Genomic DNA, 21,609 nt, shown 5'->3' with positions numbered 1-21,609 from the left:
GATTATTTTTCGTTCTCTTCACTTATTTGTTGCAGCGAAAGCGAGTCATCCGATTGGGTATCGATTTCGTTCAACCGCTTGAAACGGTTCAGTGCTTACTCTACTGCTACATTTTCTCAGGTTCAACTCTTCGGAATCACATCATCCACTGCCTATTGAACAAACGGGTTAAACGATAGGCAGAGAGCAGTTCCACAACTGAAATTCACCAGATATTTGATGTCACACTTGCCATGATGAAAGGCAGTTATGGATCTAAATATAACCGTTAATAAATGTATATTTACCATATACTGGAATGCGTAAAATCTGATTTTGATATGAAATCGAAATAGAGCAAAATTTAATGTTTTTAAGCGTCTCCTAGGCCTATCGGTTTTTAGGAGCCCACAAGGATTGGAGAAGGCAGCCCTGGATCAGGCAACCTGAAGAACGGCCAACAGCCTGGCCATAACAATGCGGCGTACTCGTTCTAGCTACCGAAGAAGAAGAAGTAAATGTAGACGACAGACGTGATATTATTGATCTGAAACTGTGTATTGCGACTCATCTGCTAAAACACTCCAGCATGTCATCATATCGGAACGCCAAACATCACCATTTCATGTTAACAAAAATCTTTACAAAACATACAAGATACCACAAACGATTCCAATAATTACCGAATCTATTTTTTTTCGGTATTTTTTCTTAGTTTCTGCATATGTTACGTTTTAGTTTACCTTTCCAAAACAGCTCATTCCATCCACGCCGGTTCACTGTCCTACCGAGACCAGTCCAAATGACATTGAAATCGTTTAGTTGTATCATACAACAGGGTTTCCACTAGCTGCTGTGTGCTTACGTGTTAGTTTGTTAGTGTAAATGTAGGATTTTTTTTTATTTTCATTATTTAAGTAACCGTTCATACATTTGCCGCGGCGCCAAATCTCACCGCGGGCTTTACACAGAACTAACGTTAAACTCTAACGCCTGCCAAAGAGGTCCTCTGCAAGGGGTTTGCTGTGATTCGTCTCCCGCCATATGTACGGCTTCAGTACAGGTTGCCATTTCTTTGCCACCTATTTGCTTATTTACGGGTCAGTAATTGTCAAACCCTTACCTCCCTGCTAGATGATTATTTTGTCCTATCTAAACAAAAATGAGAGAAATATTCCGCATAACGTCCTGCTCATGCCGAAAGAAGGTTCTCTATGATTCCGGAGACATCACATTGTTCTTGAAGTATTGTGTTTGGTTTTTGCTTTCTTCCTCTTTTTCTCTCGATTTACCGCTCTGTTACTTTCACTTTTGCTATGTATTTCACCTAAATTTGTATAACTATAGAATCGGTTCTTTTCATATATCTCAACAGGGATAGAAGGAAGAAATTAGCACTAGTAAGGAAAAGGGATTGAGAGGAGGGTAAAAATGAACAAGAGTCTAACAAATTTAATGAAGCTAGGATGAGTTTTTTGCAGCACCATCGCCTCAACACACGTCCACGTTTTTAACCTATGGGTACTATCTTTACACCTCGTGTCCGTGCATTTCAGAGTTTCCTTTCAGGTAGTTAAACCAACTCAGAATGCTTCACGACACCAACTGTTTCAGGTTGGCTAAGGAAAAATACAATATATTATATGTATATATATCTATTATTAATAGTGTATATCTATCCATATGGGGTTCTTTTGTTTTGTTTTAAAACAACTATTCCGCAGAACAGTGCGCACCGTACGTTAACCTGCTTTTGCTTCACAACAACGATTCAATTAAAACATGCACATTGAAAGTCACACACTAACGCCATTACGGTTCAGCCGTGTATAAATGTGCCCGCTGTGTGCTACACTAAACACGGCTCGACCCACCGAACTACTACTGGTACTTGCCGCCAGCAAACCACCGACAAACCAAATGCGTGCACCGTGCAGGCAAATGTGGGTGTAAGTGTGCGGGGGTGTCTAAGTCTACGACTGCCCGTCCAGTCGCGAGCGAAATAGTGTTACCGCCTTTTTTTCTTCCTATCTCGCCTATGTTTCGCCTGTTTAACTGACACTTAAACCGCCGACAGATTGATAATAAATGCGAAGGCGGCAGCTTTGCGGGTTCAAGGGGTAGGCGCATCCCGGACAACAACCATTTTTGAGAAACAGAACCAGCGGGTTTATTACAATGGGTTTAAACAACCAACTTTGCAATGTGTATTATTGCATGATTTTTGGCCTGGTATTGCCTACGACGCTTTGAAGTACGCAAACCGTATATCGGAACGATGCAATGCCATAGTTCCTTTGACAGTATATCTTGCATAAGTAATTAACTGTACTTTCCTCGGCACAACGATGTGTTATCCAGGATGTACTGGAACCTGAACCCGACAGTAACAAAATTATCGCCCCTAAAAGTAGCAGAAGACTATTGGGAGTATTTTTGGTTTTCTGTATTATTCAATAGTATTTAGTAAGGCAAGCGATTGCATAAATTGAAAAATAGTTTCTGCTAGAGCACGCTTTTCCTATCAGCACTATCCTGATCTTGATTTCCTTTCACCGACTGCAATGACATATATCACTCGCTATATGTTTCACTCGCTTTAATGTTTCCTAACCGCGCGTCAGTGCAACGTGTATAAACGTTTCTGATATCCGTTTTTATTTTTCAAACATACTTTTAATTAAAGTAATGTTGGAAAACAATCACAAGACGAACGCGTCGTTTATAGTATTGTCATTTAAAATTGTATTAAGTTTACGTAATAGAGATTAAAGTGACAGTTTGGGAGGTTTTTGTACATCTTCTTTTGGTAAGATGGCTTTGAACGAGCTATGAATTTATGAACAAAGAGTTCTTGATTTTTGTCTTTACTTTCCTGTGCAAAATATAAACATATAGATGAAAGGAAAGATAAGCGATGTTGGGCAAATAAATTAAATGTATGAGAAGAAAACACTGCCTTTTGACATGGATCGCGAAGTAACGATCAACAGCCAATGTCCCATTTACTATTTCATTATAATCTGCAGCATTCGGTCTTACTCTCTTTCTCCCTCCCTATTTCATTATCTTTCGTTCGCTGTTGTCCATCTCAAGTATCGCGTCTGTACTGTCGGTTGGTAATGTAATGAAAGCATCCAACAGCACTATGGCCTTCCAGCGACAAATCCTAAGACATTTAGTATTTGAACAATTCCTTACAGGGATTTTATTATTTTTATAAAATCATTCATTTTTATCGCCTATCTCTCTTTCTCTCTCTCTCTCTCTCTCTCTCTCTCTCTCTCTCTCTTGCTCTCTTTGTCTCTTGCTCTCTCTTTCTCTCTCCCTTTCTTTTTAACTTTCCCCTTTCTCAAAGATACTCTAACATGGCGTCTTACAGATAATAACATTTATAGTATCACAAAATTGGTTGTATTTGAAAGTGTTGTCCTGCTGTTGCCGGCCCGCACTCAGGTCAGCCCGCTAAGATGATGGTCCGATAACTTCTATACGGCCGTCTCGTGGTCGGTTTCATCGATTCGTCCCAGCCGCCACGCATTATGATCGGTTGCTACTAAAAGAGGCCACAAGAAGGAAGACAGTAACGTCATCTATACCGATTTTCGAGCAAAACAGGAATCGAACTCAAAATTGATGGACTAAGAGGACAATCATTCAAATTTTGAAATTTTAATGGGAATTTAAAATTAAAAGGATGAGGACCGCAAAGTTTTCCTCCAGATGGTAAAAAGTGGATTCGGGAACGATCGACATGAAAAAACCGTAGAGTACACGTAAATTGTTGGTAAAACACCAGAAAGGAACCTGTGCTCGAAATGAAATATTTTCAAACAAAGAGTGATAGAGATACACAAAGATAACAGGGAATATAATGAACATTTTCATGGCACCATTCAAAGAAAATGAAAGCGTAAAACAAAATATAAATGCAAGCAACAACATTTTGTTAGACAAGATAATTTAAAATATAAAATAGAACGACAGAGCGGCAACTATCTTTCAAACGTTTTTTTATCCCACCTTTTTACTTAGTACATATTAATATATACTTTAAATCATTGTTGAAAGTTATGTGTTCGATGAATGCAACAACATGACACACATGTATTAAAATATGAAACTGAATAGAGTAATAAAACGATGTAAAAATAAATTAAAATAAGAAAAAAACACAACAAAAACACAGCAAAACCAAACACATAACTAATTTGTTACAGAGTTTACTTTATTTAATTTCTCGTGTTAACGACATTCCATGTTTCGTTTAGTTGTTTCTTCGTTTGTTCTCATCCTGAGCCGTATCGCAACAGCACACACACTTCGATGTTGTACAATGTTCTCGTCTTTTTTCTTTAAATAAAACAATAATACACTCACATACATACAAACTCCATATAGATATTAATAATGACGGAATTAAATAACACATATTAGTTAAAACTAGTTCCAAGAAGCATTTCATACCGTCACAGATTACCGCACAAAAACAACCACTCTTTCACATTCATGAAAATGGTACCGCACGCAATCCTGAATGTATTGCGCATTCGTTCGTCGTTCCGTGAGTGCACCGATAGATCCGGCCTCTCACACGGTGGTTTGATCGCCGCGCAATAATACCATGTTATTAATATCGATCTCCTATCACTTAACGATAATCAATTTTATCTTTTTTACGCTACTTAATCCCTCCATCCCTAAGTTATCAGTTATTTTGAGGATTACATCATGTCGAAATTTGCTGCGTACATCTTAACCTTACCAAAAAAAACATGTGTAAACAAACCAAAACAAAATAGACCATAAATTATAACAAACAAACCAACAAAAATGATGCTCTTTTAAGCCGTCTTTGGATGTCTAATTCCAAAACTTGTAACGCATCTGATCAGTGGTTCCGACACTCCGACAAAGGCGGATTAAATATTCGTACAGGAACACAAAACATGCTCCAACAGCTTTTGTGTGCGTGTGCGTGCATTGACAAGAATAATTCTTTATACACGTGCTTTATACAGCTCAGATAGGTAAAACGTACTAGCCGACACAACGCACAACTGCTAGAACATTTTAAAAAGCAAAACAAATGCACGGAGAGAAACATACAAACGGACACAAGCACACAGATAGCCCGCCCTTTGCCAACAGAGGAAAAATAAAATAAAAATAGGTAACTTTTGTTAATTTAAGAGCGCCATTCATACATGTTTATCGCATTTCATTAGAAAACGTACATCGAATCTCTTCTTATATACATATACAACCCCTCCCCCCGCCCCCTCATCCCATCAGTGGGTTCAATCCAGCCAGCCAAAGGAAATGAACGGTAACGAAAATCATTGTAAAGAGGGAAAAGTAAATGATGAAAAAACACACACACAATGCAAAATCGAACCAAACGAAAACTTTGAGGTGACATTGTGTGACAACTTACCACAGTAATAATACTTCGAGATCCGTGGGAGAGCTTTTTTGTGTGGCATGGTCATTCGTAGTAACAATACGGTAGACGAGGTAATTGAAAAAATAATAGTACGAGTGATAAGATAAATTGTAGTTGCAGTAGACGGGTAGAAATAGGTAGACGCAAGAAAGGATACAGTGAATAATGGTAGTAGTACAAAAAGAATGAATAGTAGCAGAATAGCAGGATAAAGAGAGAAAGAAAACACCGAGAGGCAAATGGGGCAAAGTGTAGATAAATTGAAAAAATAAAACACTTTGATAGTTCAATAAAAATAAAGAATGCGATACAAATGAGTTGATAAGAATCCAGAACCGTTAGAAAATATGTTTGTAGAAAGAATAATAATACAAGTAGTAACATATGATGCTCGAGTAACAAGCGGGAAGCGAACAAACCACATTGGAGATAAAATAAGAACTAAGTCAAAACAGTGTGTAGCGCAGAAAAAGATATAGAACAGATTAAACTTAAAAAAAAAAACAGAAATAGTTCTGAATGAACATGTGTAGGAAGGTAGTAAGTGCTAGCTGTAATAATATCCACTTTCAGGCGTATTATTCTCCTTGTATTCATTTAATTTCTTTTTGCCGCTCAGCTAGTTACTGCCTCTAAGTCTATTTGTGTAAATCATATGTTAACAGTCGTTCGGAGTGTATATCACAATCACCCTAAAACACAAAAACGCGCTCATTAACTGGTAGTGATTAGAGATAAAATTAGAAATTAACATAACTTAGTACGAACACACGGAACCGTGTACTAGGCGTAAAATGGCATGCAATTATGTCCCACGCTTTCCACGGAAACGAAATGGGATGTTGCGGGGTAGTGGTGTGTGGTTGGTGTGTAGTAGTACAAGACCGTGTGTGGGTTTATAAGGACGACGTTTTTTTTTCTCTCTGTCTCTTCCGCTTGGGAGTCAGTGCTTCACTGCTGTTCCGTGAACCTAATCGTAATATTTGGACGCTTTCTCCAGTTTGGCGCTACCGTAACGCTTCCACAAGCAGCGCGGGAAATGACTATCAAACAGGCTTTGCAATCGGCGCTCCTCCTTACCGGAAGAAACACACGCTCTGCGCCTTTTCCTTCCGGACGCTTCCTACGACTCCGTTCCCCCGCCGTTCCCTAGCTAACCAAAGGGCGAACAGCTAGACGGAAGCGAAGGCGAAGCGAAGGCGCGGTCGCTAATCCACCTCCACCACGTGGTACACCTTTTCAATCAGCGCTTTGCCAGAGTTTAGGGCGACGGTCGGCAGAAGCGGTAAGGTCTCATCTATAATCAAGAGAGGGGTGAGGTGAGGAATAAAAAAAGAAAACAAAAACAAAAGCTACTAGTACCAACGCAAAACCGCAAACCCTCGGGAAACCCTCCCACCGGGTTCAACACCACCACTGGTCGTTTCGACCCCCAAAAAGCAACTTTACGCACGGTTTCTAGTTTAAGGAAAAGAAGGGAGAAAAGGAAGAAAGGTTGGAAGGCACAATCTACGGCACTTGCACAGTGCACAAGTGTACCAGAGTACAATGATATCCCAGCTCAGACGAACCAGAGAGTATAGTAGCGAAGTACAACACGCAGTATTGCCGATTCTTTAGCGCGCTGCCCACCATCGGCATGCGGACTAAAGGGTAAAACTGTTCGGGTTGAGGACTAAAGGGTAAAACTGAGCTTTTGTCTCAGGCTTTATCATTTATCGACGCACGCACGTACATACATGAGAGGGAGGAAGGAAGATGAAAAGAAAAAGAAGCTAATTTAATTGAAGGATGTGGTTCAACACAGGAGAACAAGAAACAACCAAAAATATAAGCAAGTTTAAGGTAAGTCAAATGTGGCGTAATTTTTAGCGACGGGTGCATCAATATCTTGCAGGCAAGTCAGTCACACACACTCAGAGGTATACACAGACACCCGTTGGAGTACATATAATCGTGCATGGCGCCTTCTATTAGTCATAGCCGAAGAAAACAGAATGCAAAAAAGATAACTACAGAGATACACACACACACACACACACACAAACATACATTTCAAACATAAATTACAAACATGGGTGCAAAGGAGGATCAGCAACCCTATCCCATCTGCGGGATGTTCAAGCACGAGTGCTGCACACGCATAGTGTGTGTGTTAGTGCAAACGCAAAACATAGTGCTGCGCCTGTTCCTACAATCTACAATCATACGCAAGCAAACGGGAATGGATGGGCGGGGGTGGGGGGCGGGGGGGGGGGGTGGCGCGGAGGGGGGAATTTGGGGCGATATGGGTTGGTAGTGGGATAGCTCCACGCCGGCACACAGAGTAATGTAGAATGGGACGGGGGTGCGAGGAGCTTTGTAAAAAAAAACCGGAAGAAAACTCGAGGCTATCGTACGCAGGGGTCAAACGCCGTAAACGACTCACCTTGCAGCTGGCGATTTATCAAGGCCGTCAGCCCGTGCCCCCCATTGTCGGTACCTTTGCTCTTCATCACCAGCATCGGTTTATCTTCCGAGTCGTCGCCATAGCCTGACGCAATGCAGCCGTTGCTTTGCGCCATCGTTTCGCTGACCTATGGTTGTTAACAAAACGCGACCGATTAGCGAGGGATGTCGCGTGAATTGCCACCACCGTGCCCGTTACCCGTAAGCCCGAGTGCAAACGAACGTGAAATTTAGGGTTTTTGCTACGTTTCATTGAATATCAATTATAATATGGCTTAACGTACACCAAAAGAAATGAAATTCAATTCCTCAACTATTTCCCCAACTATAGCAGAAAACCCCAAAACATCACGTTCAATTTCACTTGAGCTGTAACCCGGGCTTTAGATACCTACCTGTGTGACCTGCATTAATTTTTTCACCACATCCCGTCCGAGTATGTGATCGAACACGGCCTGCAGGAACGGTTCCGCCATGATGGAAAGCTTCAGCTTATCCCGGTGCCAGATGAGTACACGCGACTCCTCCATCGCCATGATTGACACCTAAAATGAGCACATTTGGAAGTGTATGAGAGTTTGTCCGTGGTGTAAACAGCATTGGGAGGAAAGAGAAACATAGAGAGAGAGAGAGAGAGAGAGAGAGAGAGAGAGAGAGGGGGGGGGGGGGGGGGAGGGATAGGTGCGAATAATAGAGGTAATAGAAGATTGGAGAAAGGTGGCATTATTGCTGTTTTTGTTTGTTTTTGGTTGGTTTTTAATTTGCTTATACCTGAAAATAGTCATCGGTAGAAACACCGAACCATTCGGGTGAATCGAGAAACTGATGTGGAAATACTATATGAAGCGCTTTTTGATTCTGTGAAACTACTAATCTGTACGAGGGATGAGAATGAAATTGAGATATAATTAAAAAAACAGTGCATAAACGAACGGCGGTAGCGTGTTCCTCGAGGCGGTGATGGAGGGCCTGGACCTTTGCGCAAGTCCGGGTGGCGTTCTGACGTCGGTGTGTCAGCACATCCCCCCCCACCCCTCCCCGCTCGCTCGCTCAGGCCCAGGCACAGGCGTCGCGCGCGCATACACGCATGACAGACAAAGAACACAAGGCGCGTACTTACTTTCCCGACAGCACTAGAGACAAACTGTCGACTTTGGTTATTTTTTCCTGCACGTAAATTTCCTGGTACTTCAGCGGCCGTACAATCTTCATGCAGTTCAGCACCTTCTTGAACTGGTGGCGCGACACGCGCAGCGGCTTAAACAAGGCAACGTACACCTGGAAGAAAGGGAAAATTAGAGCGGAAGCGTTGCATTAGCGTGGGCCTGAAGAATGACAATTGATACAGTGAATCGCAGCGAATTTTCGAACAAAAAAGATCTCAACAACTTAGGCTAAACGGAGCTCCATATTACTGTCGAGCGCTTAGACGTTTCAAATGCAATCTAAAACCACTTTAACATATGTTGGGAGTTTATGTTGCATATTCTCGAAACTCAAAATTATGTAATTAAACTTCAAAACAATAAGTCAACAAATCGCAAATAAGTTACTGCTCAAAATGTGCGCTCATACCTAAAAGCAACATATTTTTAAATAGTAAAATTGTGCTGCCTAACTTAAACTTACTACCGACTTTGAACAACGGCTGTTACCATGGTCTCGGCTATCGCAGAGGACACTCAAGTTGCAAGAGCAATAATTACACTTGATACCATACGGTGCATTTATCGTGTTATTGCTGAATGAATAAAATCAAATCCAATTCGCATCGGCTATGAAGTATACACAGGGACCATAAACCGACAATGGCTGATATTTACAGCCTGCGATTATTCCTGAACCTTGAATTACGTTCGGTGAGAGCATGATGTGGAGGAGATTCGCCAATTGGCAATTGATCTCAAAGCATCAGTTGTACAACATCTACAACAGTACAACTGATTAAATTTACTATCTGTTTATTTTTACATTGCGTTAAAACCAACATAAAGAGTTTTGAACTATATAATCGAGCAATCACTAAATGGGATGTTTTAACTGGTTAGCGGAATATTTCAAGCAACCTGTGGAGGTTTCATGCAAGATGTTAACTGTGGAACATTGGACAGGGCATCCCAAATCGTGCGTAGATATAGATGCGATGCAACAAAGGCGATGAGTCGATAGAGCCATTTAGCAGGCCATCGATAAAAGAGCACTGTGCATTGCGTCTTGTAACCGAAAGAGGCTCAAGGCCTAGAAGACGGCACCGCGCAGCATACGGAGGAAGATTATTGCGATCCTGCCAGGGAAGTAGGCGTAGGGCATACAGCGTGAGCTTTCGTTAAATCGCCTCATTTCGAGTAATTGAAGAAGCAGTAGTTGGGCTCCAGAACCGAACGAACGATACTATTGCAGACAGCCTTAATGTAAACTAGAGTAGTTGGTTTCCTCTATAACGTTATCGATTTGCTGTTTACAATTCAAACTTGAGTCTAGAAGAACGCCTAGGACTTTGGCATAATTTTGTCAATTAACTGCAGTGCCATCTATGAAGTAGATACCAGTAATTGGGCTCCTGCATCGACAAAACGACACACAGAAGCATTTCTCGATGCAGATAGTCAGGCCATTCCGCTTGCAACACGAACACAGTATTGCAATATTGAATTTTAATACTGATTTTAGTTGCTTTTTTGTTGTTTCCTCATATTATAAAAATCGGAAAAATTGGAGTTTGGATTTGTTTTCAATGGAAATAGCATTCATGTAAACAACGTTTGTTGAAGTGAATATTTTATGAAATGCCAGGCTAGTATTCATCACTTCGTCCTTTAAACGAAAGCATCCACTGTCTTGTGCTGCTCTTGTGGGTTCGTATCAGCCAGGACACTTTGTTCTTCCTCAATGTTCTCGGCTTGTTGATCTCGGCTATTGCTGCTCCTACGGACTTCGATTGGCATCCGTGACACCATGATCTGCATGACCCCTATGCTTGTAGATGGTTTGTAAACTCGCAAAGTTTCCATCATAATCCCACAGGATACACATATTTCTTCAATCCGATCCGATGATCAAACACTCACACAAAGAACCAAGCGCGCAAAAAAAGGGCCAGTAGTGATTAAACAAAGCCATCCGTAGTAGAGTAGTAGCAAAATTGTTTCCGTGCCCGAAAGAATCAAAAAACAAAACAGCCCCATCCTAACATATGCTGATCCCAGCGTCTCTCGATGTATGATGACCATTACCCGCCAACACGGTACACTAGAGACACAGAGCGAAAGAGAGAGAGAGAGAGAGAGAGAGAGAGAGAGAGAGAGAGAGAGCACGGTGGCAACAACGGACGTCATGGACCATCACGTGCAATAGAAGCGGGTGGTGAGGGATTCAGAGGGATTGTGTATAAGAAGACGAGGCAAACGTATCATAACACTCTTGCGGGTTGTAAAACCAATGACCTAGCAATATAATTTGCCACCCGACCGTTGGCATGGTGTGCGAACGAAACCCGACCTACGGCACCAATCGCACCTAATGCGTATTTGTTTGTGCTAACACTGTCCACACACACACACACACACACATATATGTACACCAAAGTACTAACGTCCTACATATACGTAGGAGAGGAGGAAGGGGGTGGGGAGGTCGCCAGTGTGACGGCCTCGATTCCAATGTGTCCGCGGTGTGCGGTTGAAGGGAAATGTGCTGGATGTAACGCGTCCATCTCGCTGTGTATGAAACTGTTCTTGGCCTTTCTGTTGCTAGCTGCCCGTTTTTTTTGTGTTGCTGCATGCGAAATGCTGGCTTAGAATTCTATGAACCCCCATCCCCTCTATGGCGAAAATGGCACAATCGGCGGCACGTAGTACATCAATCCCACACGCTACTGACAGGTGTGTCCAGCCGAAAGGCGTCTGGTGATAACGGGTCAGCTGCGCCAGCAGATCTTATCAGAGATCCCCCTTAAGTGGGAAACCGAAAACGGGAAGAAGAAGCCTCCCGTCTCCAACAGACAGACAGACACATTTTGGGGGGGATGTGAGATTCCCAGAATAACGGGTCCGTTTTAGGACGCGGTGGGGGGGGGGAGGGTAGAGGTGGTTGAAAAGGATTAAGCCACAAAAACCAAACCATCCCTATGTATGGGAGATCTCGAACATTAGCCGAGCGAAGAAAGGGAAGGCCAGCGATAGCATAAATTACGCATGCAAATGCATATCAATGCACGCCAATGCAACACAGTTTCAGTGGAGAGGGCACACGCACGCAAATGTGCGCTTTCTTCCTGTGCACGCACACACCGAACCGCTTCCCCCACGTGCATGTTTCGCGAATCGCCCCATACGAGGTAGGCCTCGCATACGCACACACACACACACACACATACAAACAGTTCGCAATGCGCAAAGTGCATACTTGCGGTTAGTCACGTAGACACCTTTTGCTGCGCGGGGGGGCTTGCTGGCTTTCGTGCTATATATTTAGCATGACGGGTCCAATCATACGCAAAATTGAGCCGTTTTCGCTCGCGCGCACAAACTTATCATATCTTAGGGATGATGGGAGGGGGGGGGGGGGGGGGGGGGGAAGGAGCGGGATAGGAGTTGGTTCCACGCATCCCTTACGCATGGGAATCCAACGGAAGGGGTTTTTTAAGAGCGCGCATGTACTTTCCAGCAACAAAAAAAAAGGAAGAACAAACAAGTTGTATAACATGCTACCACAGCATGACAGTGCGGGGATTTTGGGATAGCATAAAACATGCCAGCACTGGCGAAGAGGTTGGGGTCTGTTGGTTTTCCCAGCTAAAGGTGACATTGGAAAATCCAACATCTTCAGGCGCAGCACACGCGAGCTGTATAACCACTTTTGATGGCTCGCAAGGCAGAGGAAAAGCTTTAGATAATGGAGGCCGCCGAGCGATCGATCCTAGCTGCTCCTTTGCGCCATCCGGCTAAAAATAAAGCTTTTCGAGAATCAGTACATCCACTCGTGTGGGTGGAGGTGGAGAGAATGTGTCCAATATCCCGCGGCAATGGCTACAAAGTGCGGGATTTAAGCGCCGAGCGGCCGTGACGTGGTGCGCGCCTACCTCCCATACCCGATACCGACGAGCTTGACTGTGCGCCAACACCCGCCGATCAATGATTGGCTGATTTGGCCGAAAAACAACGACGTCATCTAACAACAACAAAAATAATATACCCCCGGCAGTCCCGAAAACCCGTTACCATTTATGGACGTATTTTTTGTATTTGAAAAAAAAAACCAGCGACCGAGCGAACGCGCGCGGTCTTGAACCTTCAACCTGCTTCTCTCCCCCCCCCCCCCCCACCTAAATCTTCCGCCCTGGCCATCGCGGGCATGACGAAACGCAACGCGATTATCTCGTGACTTGAGCTACTCCCTCCTTCCGGCCCAGCCCTTCTTGGGTTGTCGCCCGCATTTGTGACAGCTCACGCCGGATTATTTACGACGCTGCATGACCGTCGGCTACGAAATGTTCTTCCTCCCTTTCCCCTACCCCTCCTCACCCAAACCTCTCTCTCTCTCTCTCTACCTAATAAAACTGCAGCGGGAACCAATTCGATGACGACGATCATTTCTCCTAGGAGTGTGTGTGTATGCTGTACATACACACACAGGATAAGGGGAGTTTAATCCCCCGGCCACCAATACAACCCCCACGCAACCCTTCATATGACCAGCACCACAGGCAAATCCAACTCGATTGACCCAACTCCACACACACACACACATGCACACACGCGCGAGCGCAGGGAAGGGCATATCTCTCCCGATTACAGCGCGTTCGCGCAAGGTTTGCGCGTGTATTCGCAAACGCATGGTTGCGCGCGCGCCAACTCGCTCTAGCGGTGCACAATCGCATGTTCTTCCCGTATCGGTCGCGCGTGTGTGTGTGTCAACGAAACGCGTGGAAACAGCTCGGCAATGGGCCGAACGGGCCACACACACTGGGGATGTAGGGCGCATCTCGTGGAGGGTGTGCCGCGCGGAGGTGCACACGAAAATAAAGTCTTATATATACGATCGGCGTGCGAACACAGCCATGCCATTACACTGTTTGCATTACAGTCAGCTAGCAGCAGCAGTAGCAGTAGCAGTGCAGCTGCTCGAAAAGTCAACAGCGCCCTAGCGACAGCGACGCGGTGTGTGAAAGTTGTGCGCGTTTGTGTGTGTGTGTGCCATTGGTATCCCTACGCTCGGGTGAAACTGCAGTCGAATATCCTGAGCGTTTTTGGGGGGGGGGCGCGAAGCTAGTCAAATTCGTTCCATCATAAGCCAAAACCTCAAACAGTGTGCTGGTAAAATGTGTTGCCTTCAGCGTCTGGTAGACACGAGTCCGCTGCTCCAGCAGGCAACGTCGGACATTCGCACGGGTGTCGCGCTGCTGGCCGACGAAAAGCTAGAGCAGGTGCGTGTCCCGGCTGCAGGCAGCCATCCGGACCCGCAATCATCAAGCGAGCAGCTGCATCAGGACGTGCTCGGGGCGGCCACGCGAGCAACGCGCTCCCTGCTGCAGCGTCTTCGCGATCAAACGCACCGCCTGCAGCGCAGCCCACTGTACAAGTAAGCACATCCTTCCTGAAAGCCATCCAGAAAGGTTTCAAGCTAGCCCGCTATAGCAAGTATTTTCGTTTCCGTTTGATGGTTAGGATACTAACAGGCACGACGCAACCGAGTCACGCAATATCGGCGATCATGGTGTCGATGGTGCTAGTAGCCCTCTGGCCCAACCTGATCAGCGGCCAGGGTGCGACCGGCGGCGAAAAGTGTGAGCACAGCCGATCGGGTGCTGGAGACAGTGGCCGCAGCCACCCCTTGACCCAAATTGCTTACCTCGGGTCCTTTACCATCCACTTTGGTGCGCAAATATGGATGACATTCGTGTCAGGTAGGTTTCAGCAACATCAGCTACCATCATCAGTTACATCATACTTATTTTCACCTGTTCTTAAATAACCTAGTTGTGTTCTCTCTCTTTCTCTCTTCCTCTCTCTCTTTCTCTCTTTCTCACAACCACAGGGCTAGCTCTGTACTTTTCCCTACCGCGCCACACGTTCGGCCTGATCCAAGAGGTATTGTTTCCGAAGTACTTCACGCTCGGTACCGGTCTGAGCACGATTAGCCTGGTCAGCTTCGTCGAGCTGCGACGCAGCACCCAGCCGGAGCTGGCCGACCGCCACTTGGCGCACTGGGATCCGGTCGATCTGCTGCAGATTGTGGCGCTGGCAGTGACCGCCTCGCTCGAGCTGTTCGTACGGCTGTACCTAGCCCCGCCGATGCTGCGCCTGATGCACGAGAAGCATCGCATCGAGGCGGGCGCCAGCATCGGGCAGGAGGTGGGCCAGTTCGACGGGGCGGGCAACGGCTTCCTGGAGCGCTCCCGCCACTACAAAGCGACGCACAAGAAGTTTCGCCAGATACACATGACCACCGCCATCCTCAACATGGTGTCGCTGACGTGCACGTGCGTGCATTTGCTCTACCTCGCAACACGTGTGACCGTTTGAAGCACGCCAACGTGTGCATGTGTGTGTGTGATCCAACAATCAACCATATGATTATGCCCCTTCTGCTAGTGTTGTAAGCATATTTATTTCTCCCTCATGGATGCACAAGCACCAATGAGACCCTCTCCATCATCTGCCACCCTCGCTACCACTGATCTCCACTCTGCGAAAATTTAATCTCAGACTAGGACGCGGTTGCGCACGGAGAGGGCAACCTGTAGGTTTAGCAATCGCATCAGTGACAGGCGGCTGTGCGCTGTCTGCCTGCTTCAAACCCAGCCAGCCCTTCGCGAGCACACTTCCGCCATTATGCAAAAGGCTAACGCACACACACAGAAAGTAACAAACAGTATTGTTTCGTGAAGCGCACGAAGACGGTGCCGAAACTGTGATCAGCTCGCTCAGCAACAGCGGCAAAACCCATGCAGTGCCATACGGAAAATATACGGTCGAAACAACGACGATTCTCAGCGGGGTTTGAAATTGGGCGGGAGGGGGGGGGAGGGGCGTGACCGTGCGATACAGTCAAATAGAGCGTCAGTAAAAAATCGTAAGTGCAGAGAGGAAATTTTAATACAAAAAACGCACACTCGGGCGCTAGGGACGCGGTCATAGTGTCCGTGTGCTCAGTAACCGGTGGCCCCGGAATTAGCGAGACTGTTGCTACGTAAAGCACCAAGTTCCTTTTATGTTTTGTAAGCTCACCATCTGCTAGGTGTTTATTGTAGTTATTTTATATTTTAAGAGAGGCACTATAAACCAACCGATAATTAAGTAGGGGAAATTTTAATAGTCCCCCGCTCGTGGACGTGATAAAACGATAATTGTCATAATAAACCGTAAAAATAAGACGACGGCAGCTCCAGACAGCTCCAACATTTTTAATTTATGTTTACGCTAACTTTTACGTTCCGTTACTTCCGCATTTTCGAACGAAAGGGTAGGTAGAAAGGTTGTCATTTTGTTCCGACCGCAGTGAAAATGGCTATATATATGGATATACATTTCTACAACCATTCTCCTACATGATAATTTGACCCATTCACGTGACATTTACAGTGGAGCCTCGCATAACGAGTACCCTTTGTTATGAGTTTATGGAAAACCCTGCAAATCAAAATCCTCCAGAAATGTCTCTATCTATTCGAGTAAAATCTCGAATAACGAGGAATGTCATTTGTGTCTCTGTTGCCATGTCATGAAGGCAAGTTTCCCCAACGAATTGCTGCTACTTGGAATTTCATGTAACTACATATGTGGTGTGCTAGTGTCTTGTAGATTTGATGCTAATTAATTAATCAAAATGTTTTAACCCCTTTTTTTGTGCTGAAGAATATTTACCACAAAACAACATTTCCATCAAACTAATGTGATGAAAACAATGATCGTTTGTAAAAAAAAGTCTATCAGTAAATGTCTAACAGCGGTAAACCAAACTGCTCCTAGGCACAATCCAAAAATGAATGTTATAAAAACGATCTTTTCGGGAAATATACAAAAAATGCTAAAACAGACAATCTCTTTTTCAACTAAATGAATCAACAGGGTTTTCCAGGGGTTCTCATAGTTGTGGGACGCTTGACTCTTTCTTATGGGAAGTGAACTTCATATGTCGGAAATTGGAGTCTATGGCCTTCCTATTGGATGTGTCAAACAAGGGTGCTATAGAGTCCAATTCCCGTTACATTAAGCCCATTTAACTTAAGAAAGAGTAACACTGAAGCAAGTGAAATTTGAGTAATGGTCGTTGGTGTTAATACCTCCTGGAAAACTCTGTAATAGCGCCCGCCTTGCACTAGCACTAAACAGGCGACCAGGCTTACGTTCCACTTACCGATTCAATCTCCTTCTCGAACTTGACCGGGCGCAGCTTACAGAGCAGCACCACCACGTAGAAAGCGTTCACCAGCAGAAACAGGCTGAACCAGACGACCGCGTCCAGGCTGCAGGCTACGAACCAGCCCCACAGCACCATCAGTATGCAGCCGGCGATGGCCGCACAGCGCAACCACAGGAACCCGCACGGTATGTTCGGTGCGAGGAAGGCCACCAGAAACAGCGCATGCCCGATGTGATAGTATAGATGCTCCTTCGGCTCGAAGCTGAAGCACTTTGGCCAGTTCCAGTCGATCAGCATCCGGATCGTGTGCTCGTTGTCGTGATGGACACCGTTCCCTTCCTGGGGCGCTTTCTTCGTCGCACGGTAGGAGGTGGATTCGCCATTGCTACTACCACTGTTGCCGTTGCTGCCGTTGCTTCCGATGCTACCATTGCTGCTGCTGCCATTGTGCCCATTGCGGCCCTGGGCACCAAGCCCACCGCTTCCACCGTTGGCTCGCTCGTACGGCCGCCCGTGGCTGGCGCTGATGCTGCGCGAAACCTGCGGCACCACGATCGTTTCCTCCTGGTCGTTTTCTTCAACGCCGACGGGTTCAGCCGGCTGCCGGTGGTGATGGTGCCCGCCGGCATGGCCGCTGCCACTCGTTCCCATCCGGCCGCCCGGCCCATCCTCTAGCGCCGGTCCGCCGGGCCCAGAGTCGGACGCGTCGAGCTGGTGCTGCAGTGCGACCGCCTCGACCAGCACGAGCGCGAGTGCGCCCACCAAGCACGCTAGCCAGCGCAAAAGATCCAGCTTGGCGTCAAAGCACACCGGACCGCAGTGGCCGGTGCCGCTGATGATTACTGATGTCGGTTTGTTGCGCAAACTGGCACGTGAAAAAATCCTTCCAAAGGTCGACAAAACCAGGGCAAGCCGTATCACACCTTATGTGCAGACCGGAAACACATTGGCACCAGTACGGAGGGGAATTGCGGCCCCAACAGACACGGCGGGGCACAGCGTGTCTCCAGGCCCCGCTGCGGTCACGCCGCGTACGAACGATTGCGAAAGGAAGCGTTTTCTTCCCGTTACTACACGCTTGAACCTTCTGGTTCGATGCACCGGCAGTTAGTGGGTGCGTTCGAAGTGCGGCATTTAAACCGGATGTTTTGCTGCCTACTTTGCTGTGAGGAGAGGGGGGGGGGGGGGGGGGCTGCTCTTTTTGTATCGATGATTATATCGCTCAAACGGCCGATCTGGGGAGCGGCTTTAACATGGTGCTGTTTGCATTCAGTGTGTGTATTCGTTGCTCATTCCATACAGTCTCGCCGGGTGCAGATCCAAACGAAGGGCGCCACATTTGAAGCCTAAAAGAGAATGAAGAAACTGTTACCAACTTGTGAATGCGTTCGGGAGGGAGGATTTTTGTTTTTGTAATAAGCGTATTGCAATTTTTATACTAAGCTTTACGGCATAAATTGTGGTGAGGCCTTTTTTCGAGCGTGGAACGAAAACGGAACGCTTCCTAAACCATACTGCCGTCTGTTCTGTTGTCTTCTAATCCACTACCAGCAAGTAAATTACCGCTTGTTTTTATGTAAATCTCTTCTTATGGCACACCTACTTAACCATTGCTCCGGACGCCCGACGACCAAGTCGAATATAAACCAGGGCCAATTTAAAGCACACCCACATCCCTCTGATTCTCTCTCTCTCTCTCTCTCTCTTTCTCTCTCTCTCTCTCTTTCTCTCTCTCTCTCTCTGTCTCTCTTTCTCTCTCTCTTTGTCTCACTATCTCTCTATCTCTCTATCTCTCTATCTCTCTCACTCTCTCTTTCTCTTTCTCTCTTTCTATTATTTTTTATGCTCCCTGTCTATGAACAACCTAGCGCACTGTAGAAGGTTAGAGGTTGGAAATGAGGTTCGGCGCGCCCACGTGCCCGCATATCGACTGTTTGCTGCGCAAGTGTCTTAGCAGATCAGGCCAGACCATTTTACGCACCGTAAATGGGGAACATAAGGTGTTCGCCGTCAAGCAGGGCATCTTGATATAAATGTTATCTAAAATGGATAAAACAAGATTGTAAATTAAGGAAGAGGTTAGCGCTATCGAACTTCATTTCCACCGTTCGAAAGCTAGGTCGATAAGTTTATCACAGGTAGCCGGCTTTGCGCAAAGCAGAAAAAAATGCTTTTGTTCCTTTTGTTAGTAAAATTAGTTTCCCGGTACACTGCTACGAATAGTATCGTATCGTAATCGTATTACTGCTACAGAAACAAACAGGCTGACCATGGCGTGGAAAATAGCCACCGTTGTTGTTTACTACTAATTTGCATCCTTCCCGACAGCAAAAAACGTATTGGTCTGTTCCTTCAAGGTCTTTGCGGAGTGCTTTTCCCGAGCCACAGAGAGAATAAGGAGAAGAAGAAGCAAAACATCGACAGCACACAGATATCGATATTTGTGTCGGGAGGCTATCGTGCGGTTCGTGCCGAGAGGCGAAGATAGTGCAATTGTAAGCGATGTTTTGCCTTTCCACCACAGACCTCCCGGACTAGTAGCGCAGCAAATCGCTCCTCTAACAGGAAGTAAGATAAAACATTCCGTCAGCTGCTGGTGTACCAGCGTTTGCCTGGAAAGGAAGAAGGAAATCCGATCCACTGTCACTGCCAACACGCCTTTCTTTCTGTGCTCGGTCTCTCACTCTCCATCTTTCGGAGCAGACCATTACTGTTCCAATAGGCACAAGAGCTGATAGTGCACGGCGCATAGAAGAGCCTCCTACTTGCCGTGCCGATACAATTCTTGCCTAATGGCGTTTGTCGAGTGTGTTTTGTGTGTGTGCGCCGGTTGATGGGGTGCTTGATTGATGATGATGCATCGGGCAAACTGCAAACTCCGGGCTAACAACGTTTACTTTGCGAACAAGCGTGTGGAACAGGGTTTGACCGACTAATCCGTAGACAAAAATAGTGTCAATAACAAGCAAAAAAACACACAACACGCGCGCTCTTCCATATATACCAAACCTCCCCCCCCCCCCCCCCACACACACACACACACACACACACGCTACTCCGTAGATTGTCGATGTTTTTAAAACCTCTATTGCAGTTCTTCGTGATTTGTTGGGTGTTGCAATGCAACCGCTACTCCTTCCATTATAATTTTAACACGCGCATCTACACACACACATATATATATATACACATACACATGCATATGCTATCACGGCAAGCACACTACGTACGCCGAAAGGCAGTGATAATTGGCGTGTTGGAATGGTGAGCTATCTGAAACACAAACTTCGGCATCTATTTGCGGCTGCTGGAGCGTTTGGACACCATTTTATTCCTGGCTCATAGTTTTTTCTTCAAGTGGTAACACAGTGTTTCTACACTACGGCACTTATAATCTCACTACTCTTCACACGGAACGGAACTCTCTGCCATCACACCAGCCACGGGAAAAACGCTACAATTCCATTTCTTTCTCTGCCCGTGTCTTGGGACGGCAACCGGTTCAACTCAACTTGCGCTGAACGTACTCTTCTAAATCCTCGTACCTTTGCGTCGGAATCGAGAGATCAGTCGTGCTTAGATTCTGTGCTCCCTCGCATCGAGATGTTATGTACACTACAGCCTACCTCGCCGATCGCCCATTCGCATATTATTTTCCTCACTGAACGTTCGGTCGCTCCTGCCCCTGGTACAACATTTTTTGGTAAACAATCTCGCCTGTTTGACAGTTCCCGTACCCGAATGACGAGGGGTTTTGACGTTCCAACATCGCTGCATCTCGCTCATTTTCTCTACCCTTCCTCTACTAAGGCCCGTGTCTGTGCTCCATCGCATGCGATTTTATCGCACGTGCTGTCAAACGCTTTTTCGTATAATATTGCGATTATTTGGATGATTTTAATAATATAACGATTATGAAAAATTAAGTTGAGATTGTTCCTACAAAACACCACACATTTAGTTTGACAGATAAAATCGGATGCGGCGTCCGACGAAATCAAAATTTTTTGATTCTGTCGTACGACGAAATCGCACGTCCGACGTTATCTGTCAAATTCCATATAAAATTTTGACAGGCCTTCCGATAAAATCGCATCCGATGGAGCACAGACACGGGCCTAAGTGAGCTCTTTGAAACGAACTCCCACCTCTCCCACTGCACTTCCAACGTTTCATCCACCTTTTTGTCTATTTATTTGTATAGAGACTTTGAGCCAATTGGCCTCATTCACCTCTTTCAATCAGTTGATTAATTCTAAGCTTAAATTCTAAAATTCTTCTTTGCAAGCCATTTGTGTGCCATTATCCGGCTGTCCGTTTTTCAGTGCTGTTGAGAAATGACAGTTCAATACAAAGATGACATTGCGTTATGA

At 45.5% G+C, this 21,609-nt stretch overlaps 3 protein-coding genes across 17 annotated transcripts in view; 2 read left to right on the top strand and 1 right to left on the bottom strand.

Annotated features, from left to right (window-relative positions):
• LOC120953861 (histone acetyltransferase p300) overlaps positions 1-21,609 on the top strand; it is a 277,036-nt gene that overhangs the window by 233,411 nt on the left and 22,016 nt on the right. The gene's annotated exons all lie outside the window — the stretch shown is intronic.
• Positions 852-20,975, bottom strand: LOC120947824 (blood vessel epicardial substance). Of its 9 annotated transcripts, XM_040363654.2 has the most exons (8): positions 20,782-20,975; positions 17,231-18,582; positions 8,994-9,151; positions 8,645-8,747; positions 8,269-8,418; positions 7,854-8,001; positions 5,417-5,449; positions 852-3,535 (listed from the first exon to the last, which is right to left on the bottom strand). In XM_040363654.2, exons 2-8 carry the CDS (start codon positions 17,885-17,887, stop codon positions 3,468-3,470), a joined length of 1,317 nt encoding a protein of 438 aa, XP_040219588.2. In that variant the 5' UTR covers positions 17,888-18,582; positions 20,782-20,975; the 3' UTR covers positions 852-3,467. The 9 variants fall into 9 exon arrangements, with proteins under 9 accessions (XP_040219588.2, XP_040219617.2, XP_040219626.2 ...); XM_040363683.2 differs by lacking the exon at positions 5,417-5,449 and having other exon boundaries at positions 20,782-20,974; XM_040363692.2 differs by lacking the exon at positions 5,417-5,449 and having other exon boundaries at positions 852-3,532; positions 20,782-20,974.
• LOC120947894 (transmembrane protein 205) lies at positions 13,846-16,281 on the top strand. Its single transcript, XM_040363711.2, has 3 exons — positions 13,846-14,452; positions 14,539-14,777; positions 14,909-16,281. Exons 1-3 carry the CDS (start codon positions 14,193-14,195, stop codon positions 15,394-15,396), a joined length of 987 nt encoding a protein of 328 aa, XP_040219645.2. The 5' UTR covers positions 13,846-14,192; the 3' UTR covers positions 15,397-16,281.

Source organism: Anopheles coluzzii, chromosome X (assembly GCF_943734685.1).
Source record: "Anopheles coluzzii chromosome X, AcolN3, whole genome shotgun sequence".
In the NCBI taxonomy this organism is placed as follows: domain Eukaryota; kingdom Metazoa; phylum Arthropoda; class Insecta; order Diptera; family Culicidae; genus Anopheles; species Anopheles coluzzii.
The sequence above is the reverse complement of the archived record's forward strand: the minus strand, read 5'-3'. Positions and strand labels throughout refer to the sequence as shown.

Excerpts from the sequence above, each read along its gene's own strand:
- LOC120947894 (XM_040363711.2), top strand. The coding sequence starts at position 14,193 with ATGTGTTGCCTTCAGCGTCTGGTAGACACGAGTCCGCTGCTCCAGCAG. Across the intron at positions 14,453-14,538 it reads CAGCGCAGCCCACTGTACAA|GATACTAACAGGCACGACGC; the intron begins GTAAGCACATCC and ends TTTGATGGTTAG. Across the intron at positions 14,778-14,908 it reads ATGGATGACATTCGTGTCAG|GGCTAGCTCTGTACTTTTCC; the intron begins GTAGGTTTCAGC and ends TCACAACCACAG.
- LOC120947824 (XM_040363587.2), bottom strand. The coding sequence starts at position 17,887 with ATGGGAACGAGTGGCAGCGGCCATGCCGGCGGGCACCATCACCACCGG. Across the intron at positions 8,748-8,993 it reads TCTCTAGTGCTGTCGGGAAA|ATTAGTAGTTTCACAGAATC; the intron begins GTAAGTACGCGC and ends TCCCTCGTACAG. Across the intron at positions 8,002-8,268 it reads AATTAATGCAGGTCACACAG|GTCAGCGAAACGATGGCGCA; the intron begins GTAGGTATCTAA and ends TAACAACCATAG.